A 16,546-nucleotide genomic window follows, 5' to 3' on the forward strand; every position below is an offset into this window, starting at 1 on the left:
TCGGAATATTATTATGCATAACAAAGTTTTATACCAATGAACATAATTTTCTTTCGTCTAGATTAAAAGTGTAGAGCATTTAACATTTTTCGAGCAGTTTGAATTATTATCGAAGTATGTGATAGTCACGTATCATATTTTCATACCTTTTCTCGATTTAGAAACAACCCTAGTCATTTATTTGAAATATTAATATGTGGGCATACATGAATAGTCCAAAGTTTTGATCTTTTTTGTCATCTCATGTAGTTCTTCTTCTAGACTTTCTATGAGAAGTTAGGATTGATTATAGGAATTCGAGACTTTTAAATTAAACAATATGAGTTCAATTATAGAAACTCGAGCTTCCATGCGCCGCGTTGCTCTTTCCCTCCTTCAAAAAAGAAAAGAAAACCTTCCTTTTTTATCTTAAAACACATAAAAAAACCCTAAAGTCACAAACTTTCTTCCAAAACCCTAAATTATTGAGTACAAAATGAAGAAGAACACAAACCCCATTTCCATTACCACCTCCACCAAGCGCTCAAAGATGAAATCTTGCACCAATTCCCTTTGTTTCTTTTGCTTAATGAAAGAAACCCATTTGGCAACAAGAAGAGCTGGATTAAAGAAATGTTTCAATGAGTTACCTTATAGAGATGACCATGAGCATGTTCTTGTTCTAAGTGCACTTTGGCACATAGCCATGGCTCAACCAAATGACAAGGAATATCCTTCTCTTGGTGTGTTTGAATGCATGGCAAATTTGATCCAAAGAGGCCTCAAGGACAAAAATTGGCTTCTTAGAGGTCAAAACATTTACATTCCATATTATGCAGCTCATGTCATTGGTTCTTACACCATGCACAAGGCAGAGTTTGCAGAGAAAGCAGTAAAATCAGGAGTGATTCCACCATTAATGGAGCTTTTGAGAGGAAAAATGAGTTGGGTTGAACAAAGAGTTACTGTTAGAGCACTTGGTCATCTTGCTAGTTACAACTCAACTTTTGAAGCACTTGTTGAATATCAAGAAGAAATTGTCAAATCAGCGATGGAGATTGCATGTTCTTGTCTTGATTTAGTGTATGAAAGTTTTGTAGGATCAAGTGAAGAAAATAGAGAGAAATATCATAGAGATTTGCTTACAAGAGGAGTTGGTGGGAGAGAGATTGAGGATAGAAAAGCAGAGGAATGGGCTAGTCAACTTCAATGTTGGTGTCTTCATTTGGTCAAATGTTTTGCTTCTAAAGGGAAATGTTTGAATCTCATTTGCAACAATAACCCCATTTTCTTAAAGGATTTATGTGGAATGTGGGGTGGATTGTCAAATTACACTTCAACTGGTGGAGTTGGGCTCATAAGAATCTTGAGTTACAATAAAGCTTCAAGGAAGTTCATCGCTGAATCCAAAGAAATAATTCAGACACTTTGTAATTTGTCAAGATCTTCAGATGATTGGCAATACATTGGCATTGAATGTCTTCTACTTCTTCTCAAAGACCCACAAACCAGGTACAAAGTCATTGAAATTGCTGCCTTTTATCTCATAGATTTGGTGGAAATCAGAACACTTGGAGATAAAACAGATATTAATCTAGGTGAATCCATCACACAAGCTCTCCTATTAGATTACAAACAAATGGAAACCAAATATTTCAAGAACAACAATCAAAATCTCCAAAGGGTTTTAAGAGAAATATGGGATCTTAAAGTGGAGAGGAAAAGGAAAGAGACATTGTTGAGTGATGAGAGGCTTGAAGAGAAGAAAGCATCAGTGAATCTCATAAAACAACAAGCAAATGAACTGTTTAGATTGGGTGAAATAAAGGGAGCTTTAAGAAAATATAAAGAAGGATTAGATTTGTGTCCATTGAAGTTGAGAAAACAGAGAATGGTACTTCATAGCAACAAATCACAATGCCATTTGTTGTTAAGGGAAGCAGATGCAGCCATTAGTGAATCAACTAGAGCTTTATGTTACTCAAATCCAACAAATTCTCATAGTAAAAGCTTGTGGAGAAGATCACAAGCTTATGACATGAAAGGATTGGCAAAAGAGAGCTTGATGGATTGCATAATGTTTGTCAACGGTGGAATGAAGATGGAGGAGGCTGCAAATAAGAGAATCAAGATTCCATATCATGCAGCAAGAATGATTAGCAAACAGATGGAGGCAACATGGCTTTTTGCAACAGCTAGATTAAAGAAATTGACTTCAACAACAACTCAAGTGAAAAAAGCTGAAGATTCTTCTAAAAACAGCAGTGAGGGGAATGGAAACATCATCAGAACAACCATGACTACATAAACAATATTCATGTCAGGTACCCCAACTTAGTTTTTTAAATATATAATATGTCCAAGTTTCATTCTAAAACTTTTAGAGTAATCTATTATTATTAACATGGATTTTATAAACTTTTATCTTTCAAATATATTGAATTCCATCATTCATGTTTAAAGTAAATATGATGTGATGATCTTGTGGGGGAAAAAGGAATAAGTTGGGTTAAACCCTACTAAATTAAGTAAACAAAACATCCACTCCATCATGATTCCATATTCAAAATAGGAAGAAACTTCACAATTTGGATAAGATATATGAGTTATTTTCTTTATTGTCAATTAATTTTAAGATATATAAAACCTTCATGTTTGTCTAATATTACATCATAGTCCATGAAATTACCTAAATGGATATTCGGGAAAAAATTGACTCAAGAATAGTAAATCCAAAGATTATCTCAAGATATTTTCATTTTATGTTTGGTTTCTGTAATCAAGGGCTAAATAAACTAATAAATTTTATTTTATGTTTGGTATGATTTTGAAATAACCTAATTGTAAACTAATCCAAAATTAGAGTCTAATTTAAAAAAACCCATTACACATGTTCAATCACATGAGAAAAGAACTATATATAGTGGTAAAAAGTTGATGGCTTTTGCCAAAGATTGCTAAGAGAGAGTCTACAGATCCATATCCATGTAGGGTTTCTGTAATCAAGGGCTAAATAAACTAATAAATTTTATTCTATGTTTGGTATGATTTTGAAATAACCTAAATGAAAATTGATGTTTGATGTGTTATATGGAAAATTGACAAAAATAATTCTTTACAAGTTTTATTTTGTAAATTTGGCCCATTTTTAAAAATACTGTTTTTTTTTTTAACCTCACACATTTTCAAACAAGGTAAAATTACTATACTGCCCTTGAGATTTCAAAATCACAACCCATTCTATTCACAATCTCCATTCCAATCGTTTGACCCTTTCCATTTTCCCTTCAATTTCTACCATTTTCTACTCCTTGCAATTTTTTCTTTCTATTTGAAGATAATTACGCATTTTTCATCTAATCAGGTTTGGATTTTACCATTTTCGCTCATTGTTAATTTTTCTGAGATACTGAAAAATGATTGTTTTAAATCAGTGTTTTGAGATCTGCCATGTTTAGCATGTAAGTATATTTTATATTTTTTAGGTTTTGAGATCTGCCATTTGTGTGATATTTCTTCTGTTTGGGAAATCTTTTTGCATTAGAACATCATTTTCGACGTTATATGAACGATTTGAACCCAAAAAGTTAAATTTTTTCCCAAAAAAATCGAACCTTTATTTTTTGGAAAACTGTTCCTACTCGGCCCGGACTTCATACGAGCCTAACTGGGTATGGTACCGAGTGAGGAAAATGAAAAGATGGGGAGGAAAGTTGGGCGCCTACCCGCTGGGTTTCATACGAGTGTAACCAGGTGTAGGATCAGGAATCAAGCGTAGGAGGCGGGACCGAGACTGGGAAAGGGCATAGAGGGGCAGGACTGGGAATTGGGCGTGGGGGATGGGACCAGGTGTGGAGTGAGGGAGTATACTATTTTTTGTCTCGGTCTCATACCCAGGTGGGCATATTTCAGTCAATTTCAATTATGGATTTTAGCTCAATCCATTACCTAGTCAGGCCAGTCTAAGAGTTTTTTTTAATTATTATTTAATATCCAAGGTGTTTGTGTTGACTATTAATTTATTCTTAATATGTTGGGTTGGCTTTCAATTTATTTATTTGATGAAAAATGTAGGTTATAATAGAAGTGAAAATGAACCTTTACGTCAAGTTGATTTCGTGCCTCAACAACATGAGAGTAGTGAGTACGGTATGTTCGCGTGTAACTTTTTCGAATTTGATGTAACCTGGTCCAAAATAGACACCTTAACACAAGATAGAATGACATTCGTAGACAATATATCATTCAGATTTAGGCAAATAGAGAATTGTTTAAGTTTGTAAACTTTTTTTTTTGTAATTAATGGTTCAAGTGATGAATAAAACTCTATAGTTGGCTTAATGTGTTTTGTTATGTAAAACATGCAAAAGATATTACGTGTTTTTTTTTTAAAGTACTTTATGTTATGTAAAACCATCATGAAAAATATACATAATTTTCAGTTGGGTCCATGCATGTAGGCGTCAATTCTCAGTCGGGTCATGTAAACTTTTTCATGAAAAATACACGTAATTTTCGGTCGGGTCCATGCAAGTAGGCATCAATTCCTAGCCAGGTCGGGTTCATGAACATTCAAGACGCACGTAATTCCCAGTCGGGTCCATGCATGTAGGCACCAATTCTCGGTTGGGTCATGTAAACTTGTTTCATGCAAAATACATGTAATTCCCTGCCGAGTCTATTCATGTAGGCGCCAATTTCCGGTCGAGCCAGGTTCATGAATATTCAAAATGTTGAGGTTGATGCTCTAAATCTCGTAGGATCCTTTAGTTTGTAAACCTTGTATGAATAAACTTTTTATGTGATTAATAATATATGATATTTTTATTCACTTTGTCTATAAAATATGTGATACTTTAGTTGCATTAACCACGAACTAATAAACAAACACCTAAGGTTATCATTGTAACTTAAACATGTATGTGGAGACATACAGGTGGATCATGTTTAAGTGATAACCTAAATGGTCTATAGTATATGGATAAGGCTGGGTACCTTATCCTAGTGGCACTACGAGTATGACCTGCCTTGTAGGTATTACAAATGTTGTAAAGTGCTACAAATGATTTGATCCTGATCATTCATGTGTTAGACATGTGAGCGGGGATATTCTATATAACGGAGTTTGTATAAGACCGAACCACAAAATGTTTATCCTCATTATATAACACCGTTCATAATAGATACTTTTATTTCACTACGATGAACATAAGTGACATGACCTTAATCCTGAGTGAGTTATGAACTCCTGCCTATGAGGACGGTCCTTTGATTTGTATGGGTGAAAGTGGCCAGATCGTCGACTCAACAAGCCTACCATTTTGGGGATTCGTCTAATTGGAGAGCTGGGAACACAGCTACACAAGATGAAATTCACTCCTTTCCTGAAGCAGAGATAAGTAGATAAATTGCTCCCTTAAGAGCTACTTCCGGGTTTTGAACAATGTGGTGTCACACCCTCTCTTGGCCCGAAAAGAGTTTAGTCATAGTGGGACTATGATCTATTGTTCATTAGAGGGATCGGTGGTACTTAAGAAGTTAGATATAACTATAGGGACAAAATAGTAATTTGGCCCAACTGTACTTACGAGCAATTTGTGAAGGGTCATCGTACTATTGATTGGTTATATCCAATGGACATAGAAATATATCTGTAGTGCGAAGAGTGCAGTTATCGATCTTTAGTGGTGCCCGACAGTACATTAATAGTAATGTGGTGCCACGGATGGTGGATAATGTAATTAAAGAGTTTAATTAATTATTCACATACCATTGGAGGTTCAAGCTACATGTCCATAAGGTCCCCTTGATAGCTCAAAAGGATTTAGTTGAGAATTGAGTTAATTTGAATTGTTCGAATTAATAAGAGGGAATTTAATTATATATGATATAATTAAATTGATTCACTTATATATGATATAATTGTTATAATGTATTTGATACATTATAGTTTAGTTGGAGGAAATAAATATTTGAATGAGATTCAAATAGTTATTAAAATTTAATATAAATATGATTTATATTAAATGCCATAAAGTAGAGGAAACGAACTATAGTTTATATTGTATATGATACAATATTAAAACTATAGATTATATGTTATATTTGATATAACATATAGTTTAATATAAATAAGATATGAAAAGTTAGTTATCATATTTATTTATATAATATTATTATTTTGGATAATAATTCATATTTTCTCTCCAACCATGGTTAAGTAGTTTTATAGCAAATGGAATAAAAGAATTTATTTTCTTTTCTTCCTACTTATGTTAAGAACTACACAATTGAGAGCTTTACTATACGATAAAAAAATACACAGAATCGTTCTGAGTATTCTTAATCTTCTTCCTTCTTCAACTCAAACTCGCCATCCTAACCAAAATAGTCAACTCCTGGAGTATATCGAAGGCTCCTAGTAGTTGTGTCTTCTTGGTTTTGGTTCGTGAAGTTCTTAAAAAAAGTCTTCAAGGGTTGTTGTGTTCGAGTTCATGACAGTTCAAGGGATTTACACGAAGAATCTTTCTTCAAAGGTAGTATCCCTTTTTTCTTTATAATATGCATGTTGTAATTTACTATTGAATGAATATGTTGAATGTTCACTATAAATTTGTTTTCCAATCAAAATGGAATTTGGACGATCCGCTTCCGTTCAAGGATCTCTTTAAAACGAGTTCCTTCAATTTGTATCAGAGCCAGGTTAGCGTTCTGATTCCAAATTCAGTTTCTGTATTGAAATCATTTACAGTAATGGTGGGTTTTAAGTTCAGCATTGCATTTAAATGTTAAATGTATGTGGATGGTTGTTGATGGATGTTTCAGGGTAGTAATCTCTGTTTATGGCTATCTATTTAAATTACAAAGTTAATTTGTAAGGGCCCTGCGTTTTTAGGCATTAAACTTACAATCGAGTCTATATTCGTTTAGTTTTGAGTTGTTCGTAAAGCTTCAGAAGAAAGGTTGTAGTGCGTTTCAATGGAGAAGACGAAACGGAGGCTGCATCGTATAGCTGGAGCTAAACGATCGTTAGATTTTGTGTTAGATTTTGTTATGCGTTCGTGTAGAGTTTTCTACACAATCGTGTAGCATCTGCTAAATGATCACATAGCTAATGCTACGCGATCTTGTAGAGTTTGTAATTCAAGGGAGTAACATTTGTTTTCCCCTTTTGTCTCTTTTAGATGATAGTTATAGGATTATGTGGGTAATATGAAAAAAATAAAAAAATAAAATCTCATTTTAAATACTTTACTTTACCATTTTCTTAATAAAATTAAAAATCTATTCAATTTGGTTTTCTACATTTTATCTAAATTAAAAAAAAATCATGTTATCTAAAAATTAAAAATAAAAAATATCAAATCAAAATAAGATTTCAAATGTAAATTTGTTCTATAAATAACTTTATTAAACCTTCGTCCACATGAATTTGGTTTTAAATTTGGATTTTATTTGATATTTTTAATAAAAAAATCTATCAAATTTGATTTTTCACATTTTTTCTAAATTTAAAAGAAAATATCTTGTTATCTAAAAATTAAAAATAAAAAAGTAAATCAAATAAAGATTTCAAATCTAAATTTATTCTATAGATAAGTAAGTTAAACCTTCATCCACATGGATTTAGTCTCAAATTTGGATTTTATTTGATTTTTTTAATAAAAAATCTATTAAATTTGGTTTTTCACGTTTTTTCCTGAATTTAAAAGAAAAAATCATGTTATCTAAAAATTAAAATTAAAAATAAAAAAATCAAATAAAATTAAGTTTCAAATCTAAATTTGTTCAATAAATAGCTAGATAAAACCTTCATCCACGTGTCTTTGGTTTCAAATTTGGGTTTTTGATTTTTTTAATTAAAAATCTACCCAATTTGATTTTTCACATTTTTTTTTCTAAATTTAAAAGAAAAAATCATGTTATCTAAACATTAAAAATAAAAAAAAATCAAATCAAATTAAGATTTCAAATCTAAATTTTTCTATAAATAACTAAATTAAACTTTCAATTTGCATCAAATATTTTTTTATTTTCTTCTTTACATTTTAGCTTTAACTTGTTCTCCCTAATTTTTTAAAGATTTTTTTTGTAGCATTGTATAATATATATTTTAATTTGCTTCATCACATTCCCATATTTTTGTGTTGTTTTTTTATTCTTAGACATAGTCGACAATTTTTTCAATTTCAGGTATATGTTTTTTTTCAATTTTTTTTTCCTTTCTTCATTTAAGATTTTTTTAGTTTTTTTAACTTTTTATTTAATTTTTATTACTACTCTAAAAGTAAACATCTCAATTAAACTTTCATGTATTTATACCTCTCTTTTTCGTTTCTTTTAATAAAAAAATCCATTAACAATATGTGAAATCACATTTATTTTTCTCTTATTTAGCTTTTAGATTTTTTTTTCCAACTCGATAGGTGACTTCTTTACCAATTTTTTATTTGTTTCTATATATATATATATGATTGTTGTCTATTTATTAAATTATAAATAATTGACTCATATCTTAATTATCAAATTTTGTAATTGACCGAGGTTTGAGATTTACTATTTCAAAATAACTACCTTAATCTTCAGGTAGACATAGATTGCAGTTAATAAAATAATTTTTTAAAATAAATTATTAAAAAATTTAAAATGAGTTATAATTTAAAGATGCAAACAAGCCTCTAGAATTGGATAAATAAATTTGTGGTTTTTTACAAAAATCTTATTTTAATAAAATTAAAATAAATGTGTTGATTTAAATTTTTTATCCTATTTTAATTTGTGTGGGAATAACATTTTTAATTAGGTTTTATATTTAAGATTTTTTTCTACTAAATTGTGATTAAAAATATTAAAATAATTCAAATGTATATTTATTTATTGAATTAAAACAATATTTGGAATGAAAGAAATTAAAATACAATATTTGAAATTAAATAAATTCAATAATAAAATAATATTACATATTTAATTAGTAAATTGAACCATATTTTGAACTAAATAAATTAAATCATTTTTAATGACACCTTCAACCTTTTTGCAACTAAAAAGACTAAACAGCATTTAGATAATTTTTTGAAATTAGAGATCTTTTTATCTCAAATTTGTAGGATGATATGGCAACTCTAGGGGTTTAATCTTAATTAATAAAAATCAACTAATTTAAACGACAAACTCATTTAAATAAATTCAACCCAAAATAGCCTAGTAATTAAAACAAATAAATTTAATCAAAAAGAGTCAAGTAATTAAAACTAACACTTTTGAATACCCAATTTGATTCTATTAAAAAGATTGGTATGAGATAGGTAAAGATCAATTCAACCAACCTAAATAAATATTAAGCTATTAATTTAAAGAATTTGCAATTAATTTCATATAATAAAATATAACAACAAATTAATTGCAAAATTAAAGTAAGAGAGGTAGAGAAATTAACACCGGGAATTTTATAATGGTTCAACACAACAGGGAAGCCTTTAACTCTTTCCACGACTTAGAGTCGAATCACTCCAATGTAGAATAAACCCAATCATTTCTACCATTAAGGATCAATATGTTACAACGACTCTTTTTCCAAGATCAAGAGCAATTCTTACAAAATGTTTGTAAAAATAAAGAGCACACCTGACAAACTCTCTACGATAGTGAATTTACAAATTTTAGCTCATAATAAATTAATCTTCACAATGCATAATATATCTCTCTTAAGAATTAGATGGAAAAAAATGGAAGTAGAGAGAGAATGACATTGGTGACTTTGTGTTATGGAGGAAGAGTAAAATTGTTGTTATGATTTGGATAAGAAGATGAGTTTAAATAGAGAGAAAAAAGGTTGAAAACCACCTTTAATTTTGGCCATTAGATATTGGTAAAAAAAATCAATCATTGAGATAATTCCTTATTTTTAAGACAACTGGCGATTAGACACCAACAAAAAAAACAATATTAAATTATTTTTCTCTTTTAAAAAAACCAACAAAAAGTAAAAATTCCCAATGTATTCAAAACTAAGCGTTAGACACAAAATAATATCAAACTCATTTTGTTTTTAAATCAATTTTCTTTTTAAAATCAATCCAATAATTAAAAGTCCACGTGTCGCTTCTCCATGGACACCTTTCAATTAGTCCACTTTGATGAAAAAACTTGTGCCACATCATTGGCTCGAGATTTTTTTATTTAAGTTTGTTTCGGTCATATCTTCTTCATTTAAACTTCATTTGAGTGATTCAAATTGCATTGGAATCGTTATTCCAAGCTCTACACAATAGATATTTTAAGACACTTAAATTGTTAATAAATAAAAGTATGTTTGTTTTCATCAAAATATTAATTAATTAATTAATTTGATATTAATGGTCAAAAAGCCAACAATCTCCTCATTTTTTATGATGACAAACAAGTCAAGAAAAATGAAATGCAAAGAGGTGTGTGATATAAAATATGAACTTGAATCACAATCAACACATATATAATTTTAATTCATTTGAACACGGAATATATTCAATAATAACATGCTTTCATTTTCCTTATTACCTTTCTCCCTTTTGCAATCAATCAAAAAAGGACAATTAAGAAAATAATCAAAAGTATAAAAGCTTTCTTTAAAATATGAACACATAATTTTGCGTTTCTCCTCCTATTAACATGTCTTCTAAAAATAAGCAACAACGTTCTAAATTTAAGAGGCATAATATAAACTTTAAGACAAATTTATCCATTTTTTGAAATCAATTGAACACTCTCCTTAATAAAGGACAAAAAGACATTTAATGCATATCAACTTAAGGGTAGAAATATTTAATAAATTTTCCTATAAAATTTTATTCCAAAGACAATTACTCTCTCTAAAAGGATAAACAATATGCACAAGAGGCATCAATATATTAATATAGGAATTAATTTCATTCATACATAAAATACATAACTTCTCTTAAAATCAAGCAATCTCCTTCTAATGAGAAAAATCAATAAACACCAAGGAGATAAAATCATTCACGTAAATCAAACAATTGAGATATCATAATATCAAATATTATAACATAAATATCAATTATTGTAAAACAAATGATATCAAATAATAGCAAGGCCATATTAGCAAATCAATATAAGCATGGAAACAACACAAATAAATTTGTATCAATTTTGAACAATATGCTTCTGGAGATTCAAGAATGCAACAATTTTATGAATATACCCCCATAGAAAAGAATTTAACAACTCTTAAAGAAAAATGCTCAATGATCAATTATTTTTAACATAGGACAAATAAAATACTCAAATTGTTTTTCATTCAACAATATAAACCATAGTATATGCATAGCTTCATGCTCAAAAGGTATTTAATAAAAACTCTAATCAATTTCATCCAAAGGATAATCAACATATTTCAAACTCAGTATCGTTTTAGCTCAAAACTTTTTAAGAAAAACACAACGATAGAGCAAAAATCTAATTCGTCAAAAATCCAAATTATAAGCAAAATAGAAAAATACCAAATAGATAGATATACATTCAATTCTCATGCCATTAAATCCAAACTTCAAAAAAAAAAAAACAAAAAAGCATTCCAGAGATCTAATTTTCATGAAAATACTAGAATAATTATCTCAATAATTAAAAATATAAAATTACCAAAAAAAACTATTTTCCTTTATTAGATTCAAGCAAGCCATAAAAGTTGCTATAACTTAAATTAGTTCCCCATTTGAAGTCCAAGTAACAATTGCTTCTTGAATCATACCTACAAGGAAAACTCAAACAAAATATTTTGATACCCATTTCTTGGGTCCTTCATTGTTAGTGAGCAAAAACTTTGGAACCCATTTAAAATTAGTTTTAAAATTACTAGTATTCATCTTCAAGAAATAACAAGTATGATATTTAGGACCAATTTTACCACAAGAATAACAAGTGATGTTAGGCAATAATTTCTTTTTAACTAATTGATTTTTCACAATATTATTCTCAAAGAAATTATTTCTTGGAGCATCTTTCAATTTAAAATAATTTGGTCTAATATGACCTTTAACTCCACAAAAATAACAAGTAGGTACAAATTTTGATTTCACCCAGATATCTCTAGCCTTTTCATGTCTATGGCACAAATTTAACACTATTCATGCAAGTAATTTTGGCATGGGAATGTTTAGATATAAACTTTGATTTTTCAAGCATAGGCCTAGCTTTTTCATGTTCAGTCACAAAATTCACATTATAGGCACATTTTGTTCTAATGTGAAATTGTTTAGCTATAAATTTTGAATTTTCATGGACATGTCTAACTTTTTCATGCTTTGGCACAAATTTAATTTCAACAAAATTAAACACTAGTAAAACATTTTTAGACATAGAAGAGGTGGAACAATTTTCATTCACATAGGCCAGTCTCTTTTTGTCATTACAAAGTTTAGCCGTCAATTGACTCTTTTGCAATTACAATCTCTTTATTAGTTCTCTTTAAACACATGAAAAAAATTGTTTTTCTCATCAACATCAAATCAACATCAAATTCAAGAAATTTAATCTTGTCAACAAGAGAAATTTTCTCATTTTCTAATGCTATATTGCTAATTTCCAAATCAATAATTTTATTTTTCAAACTAGCAATTTCATCACTTAATTCCAAAGAAAAGGTTCGATTTTCTCATTTTTGTTTCTCAAGTCATTCACTTCAAGTTTCAATTCACATGACAAAGATTTTAATTCATCATTTTCTTTTTCAAGAAACTTGATTCTATATTTCATTACATTTTGATCACTACAACAATCAAAAACTTTACTATGTAACAATACATTAGTAGCTCCATTAAGCTTGTCTTTTCATCCATCAAAGTTTTATTCTCAATAGTCAAGACTTTATACTTTGATAATTTTACATATTTAAAGCCAAGTTTTTCTAAATCATGTTGCATTCTTTTAAAAGCATCATATAATTCATCATAAGATGGTGATTTGTGACTTACCTAATCTTCTTCGGACTCATCACCAAAGTCATTTTTCGAATGAGTCATCAAGCATAAAGAAGACTTATCACATTTTCAGTTTTTCACTTTATAAAACTTTTATTGATTATTAGAATTATAATTCTCCTTCACATCAAATAAAACAATATTGTTTAGTATGAACATTATGCCAATTGAGCTATGCTCTTGTTGCCATCACATTTTGTTTTTCTAATGCACAATATATAATATTTATGGCATTAGCATTAAATGTAAGCAATTCATTGTTCAATTCCAATTTAGCTAAATCATGCTCACAAACATACAAAACATTGAAATCCATAGCAAACATAAATGTTTTCATTCTATTTTTCCATACATCATAATTTCTATTTTCATCAAAGAATGAGGCCTATCAACACAATTATTTTTTAAAGTTTCCATAAAACTTTAGCAATTAAGCTTTCAAATAATTTTTCAAAATATCAATTAGATACTTCAAGTACCAAAATAATATTAGAAAAATAATTTACGAACAAGAGCTACCCGCTCTTATGCCAATTGTAGGAGTAAGAAACTCAAATAATAGGTATCAATCTAAAGTGATTTATGAAATTTTTTTATCATAAACAGCTCTATACCAATTGTAGGATTGGTATGGGAGGGGTAAATAGGGTTTAATCTTAACTAATGAAAACTTTTTACTAATGTTTGCCCAATTAAACAAATTAACAAACTTTTTGCTAACAAGTAATTTAAACAATAAATTCAACCTAGTCAAGTAATTAAAACTAATACTTTTAAGCACTCAATTTGATTCTATTAAAAAGATTGGTATGAGATAAAAATCAATTCAACTAACCTAAATAATTAATTTAAGGAATAAATATTGCAATTAATTTCATACAATAAAATATAACATCAAATTAATTGCAAAATTAAAGTAGGAGAATGATAGAGAAATTAACATCGAAAATTTTATAGTAGTTCGACACAACCGACCTCCATCTACTTCCCAAGCTCCTCTTGGGTACTTCACTAGAAGTCTTTGACTCTTTCCACGGCTTAAAGTTGAACCGCTAAACGTTATTTTTTTTCGGACGCAAGAACAAATCTAATCTTTTCCATGGCCGAAGATCAAACTGTTATAATGACTCTTTTTCAATGATCAAGAGCAACCCTTACAAAATGTTTGTAAAAATAAAGAGCACACTTGACAAACTCTCTATAAGAGTGAATTTACAAATTTTAGCTCACAACAAATTAATCCTCACAATACATAAGATATCTCTCTCAAGAATTAGATGAAAAAAAAGAAAATTAAAGCTTAGAGAGAAAATAACAATGGTGGCTTTGAGTTATTGAGGAAGAGTAAAATTGTTGTTATGATTTGGAAAAGAAGATGAGTTTAAATAAAGGAAAAAATGTTGAAAACCACCTTTAATTTTGGCCATTGGATATTAATAAAAAAAATCAATGGTTGAGATAATTCCTTATTTTTAAGACAACTGACCGTTAGATAAGAACAAAAAAAATATTAAATTCTTTTTCTCTTTTAAAAAACCAACAAAAAGCAAAAATTCATATTTGTGTCCAAAACTAGTAATTAAACACAAATATAAAATAATATTAAATTTATTTTCCTTTTAAATCTAATTTCTTCTTAAAACCAATCAAGTAATCAAAAGTCCACCATTTGTTATTTCTTCATTTGTTCCAAGTGACACCTTTCAATTGGTTCACTTTGATGAGAAAACTTATGCCAGTCATCATCAACTCGAGATTTTTTTGTTAAGCTTATTTCAATCTTATCTTCTTTGTTTGAACTCCGATTTGAGTAATTCAAATTGCATTGGAACCACTATCCCAAGCTTTACATAATGGATATTTAAAATTAAGCAGGTTTGTTATCATCAAAATATTAATTAATTAATTAATTAAAATTAATTAATTTGATACTAAAGGCCAAAAAGTCAACAAAATTAAAAAAATAATGAAACAATGTATAATAAATATATTAATAGTATAAAAAATTCTCTAACCTATTGTGATTAATACCTATAAATTTAAAGGTTAAAGATCATCGATCTCCTTTTTATATTGTCATAAAGCTTTTAAGTGAAATGAAAGTTTCAATATGTTATTGGAATAAGTGAGAAAATTATATTATCTACTTTTCATAATTATTAATATTCATATACAAAGAAACAATTAAATTCATTACATGAACATAATGAACAATATTTAATAAAATTATATATAACTCTTATAAATCATGCTTAGGGACGTATTCTTAAAAATTAGTTATATAAAGTAATTTATTCTTAAAAATTTAGAGACTAAAAAGGTACATTTTAAAAATTCGTTGACTAAATGCACCTATTCTAAAATGTTATGAATTAAAAAGATATGTATTGAAAAAATCAAATACATCTCTTCTTCAAAATTTAGGGACTAAAAAGTATTTTGATCTAAATAGTACAGGTTCATAAGATGAAACCAGAATAAAAAAAAGGAATAATTTTTTAGTACACATGACAATAAGTTGGTTTAATTTTGACCATAACCATTTTTGTAAAATAAAGTTAATGCAGATGAATTCATATTATAATGTATAAGAATTCATTTGCATCAACTTTTTTTTAAAGAAAAAAATTGATGGCTATGGTCATACTAATCAATAATTGATTGGAAAAAAAAGACCTTTCACTTATGAAGAATTTAAAACACATGAAATAATAACATTAAGTAATTTTTAAATATATATATATATAATATATATAAATATAATATATATATATATATATATATTATCCAAAGTTCAAGAATTAAAACAAAATATTTAAAAGTGAAATGACTAATAAAATCTTTTTTTAAAAAAAATCCAACTTGTTTGAAGAATGTCTTCAAATCTTTCTGGTGTTTACAATAATCTGGCATCTGGAAGTGTTACTTGTTTGTATTGAAAACTAAAATATATTAAAAACGTGTTTGTTAACCATTTGGTCTTTCATCTTTTAAAAAAATTAACTTATAAACACTAATTTCATATTTATGTATAGTTATTAAAATTAGATTAAAAATCTAAGTGTTTCTTCAAGATGCGTGAAAACCAAAATAGAGATAGAAAGGAAACAAACCTAACTTTAAAAAATAGAGAACAAAAAACAAAATCATTATCCTAATTTTTCCAGTTTCCTTCAGCTTCCACTTCTCATAGTATTTCCTATGGATCCAAAAATGAAGAACGAAGCACTAACATTTTTTGGAAAGGAGTCTGGAAAGAGATTGAACCATATTACAGTTAGGCTTAGCGTTGATGGGGAATTGGACAGTAATAATATGAACTAAGGGTGTTCAAAAAATTCGATGATCCAAAAAAATCAATCAACCCAACCCAATTCTTGCAATTTAGGTTCGATTATTAACTCAAATCAACTCATTTGAGTTAGATTCAAATACATGAAAATTTTGTGGTTAAATTAATTCATGGATTCACCTAAAATAACTCAAATCAACCTCAACTTAATATCAACTTTAAATAATACGATTAATCTGAACCAATCCAATCTGAATAGTTCATGATTGAATTGAGTTCATTTTTTAATAAAGATTATTTTGAT

The 16,546-nt window shown here is 28.3% G+C and overlaps 1 protein-coding gene across 1 annotated transcript; it reads left to right on the forward strand.

The window, feature by feature from the left end:
- Positions 1 to 205: 205 nt before the first annotated feature.
- LOC120076487 lies at positions 206 to 2,426 on the forward strand. The gene has a single exon (XM_039030332.1). The coding sequence runs from the start codon at positions 476 to 478 to the stop codon at positions 2,285 to 2,287; it is 1,812 nt and encodes a 603-aa protein (XP_038886260.1). The 5' UTR covers positions 206 to 475; the 3' UTR covers positions 2,288 to 2,426.
- The last annotated feature ends 14,120 nt before the right edge of the window (positions 2,427 to 16,546 follow it).

This window comes from Benincasa hispida, chromosome 4, assembly GCF_009727055.1.
Source record: "Benincasa hispida cultivar B227 chromosome 4, ASM972705v1, whole genome shotgun sequence".
In the NCBI taxonomy this organism is placed as follows: domain Eukaryota; kingdom Viridiplantae; phylum Streptophyta; class Magnoliopsida; order Cucurbitales; family Cucurbitaceae; genus Benincasa; species Benincasa hispida.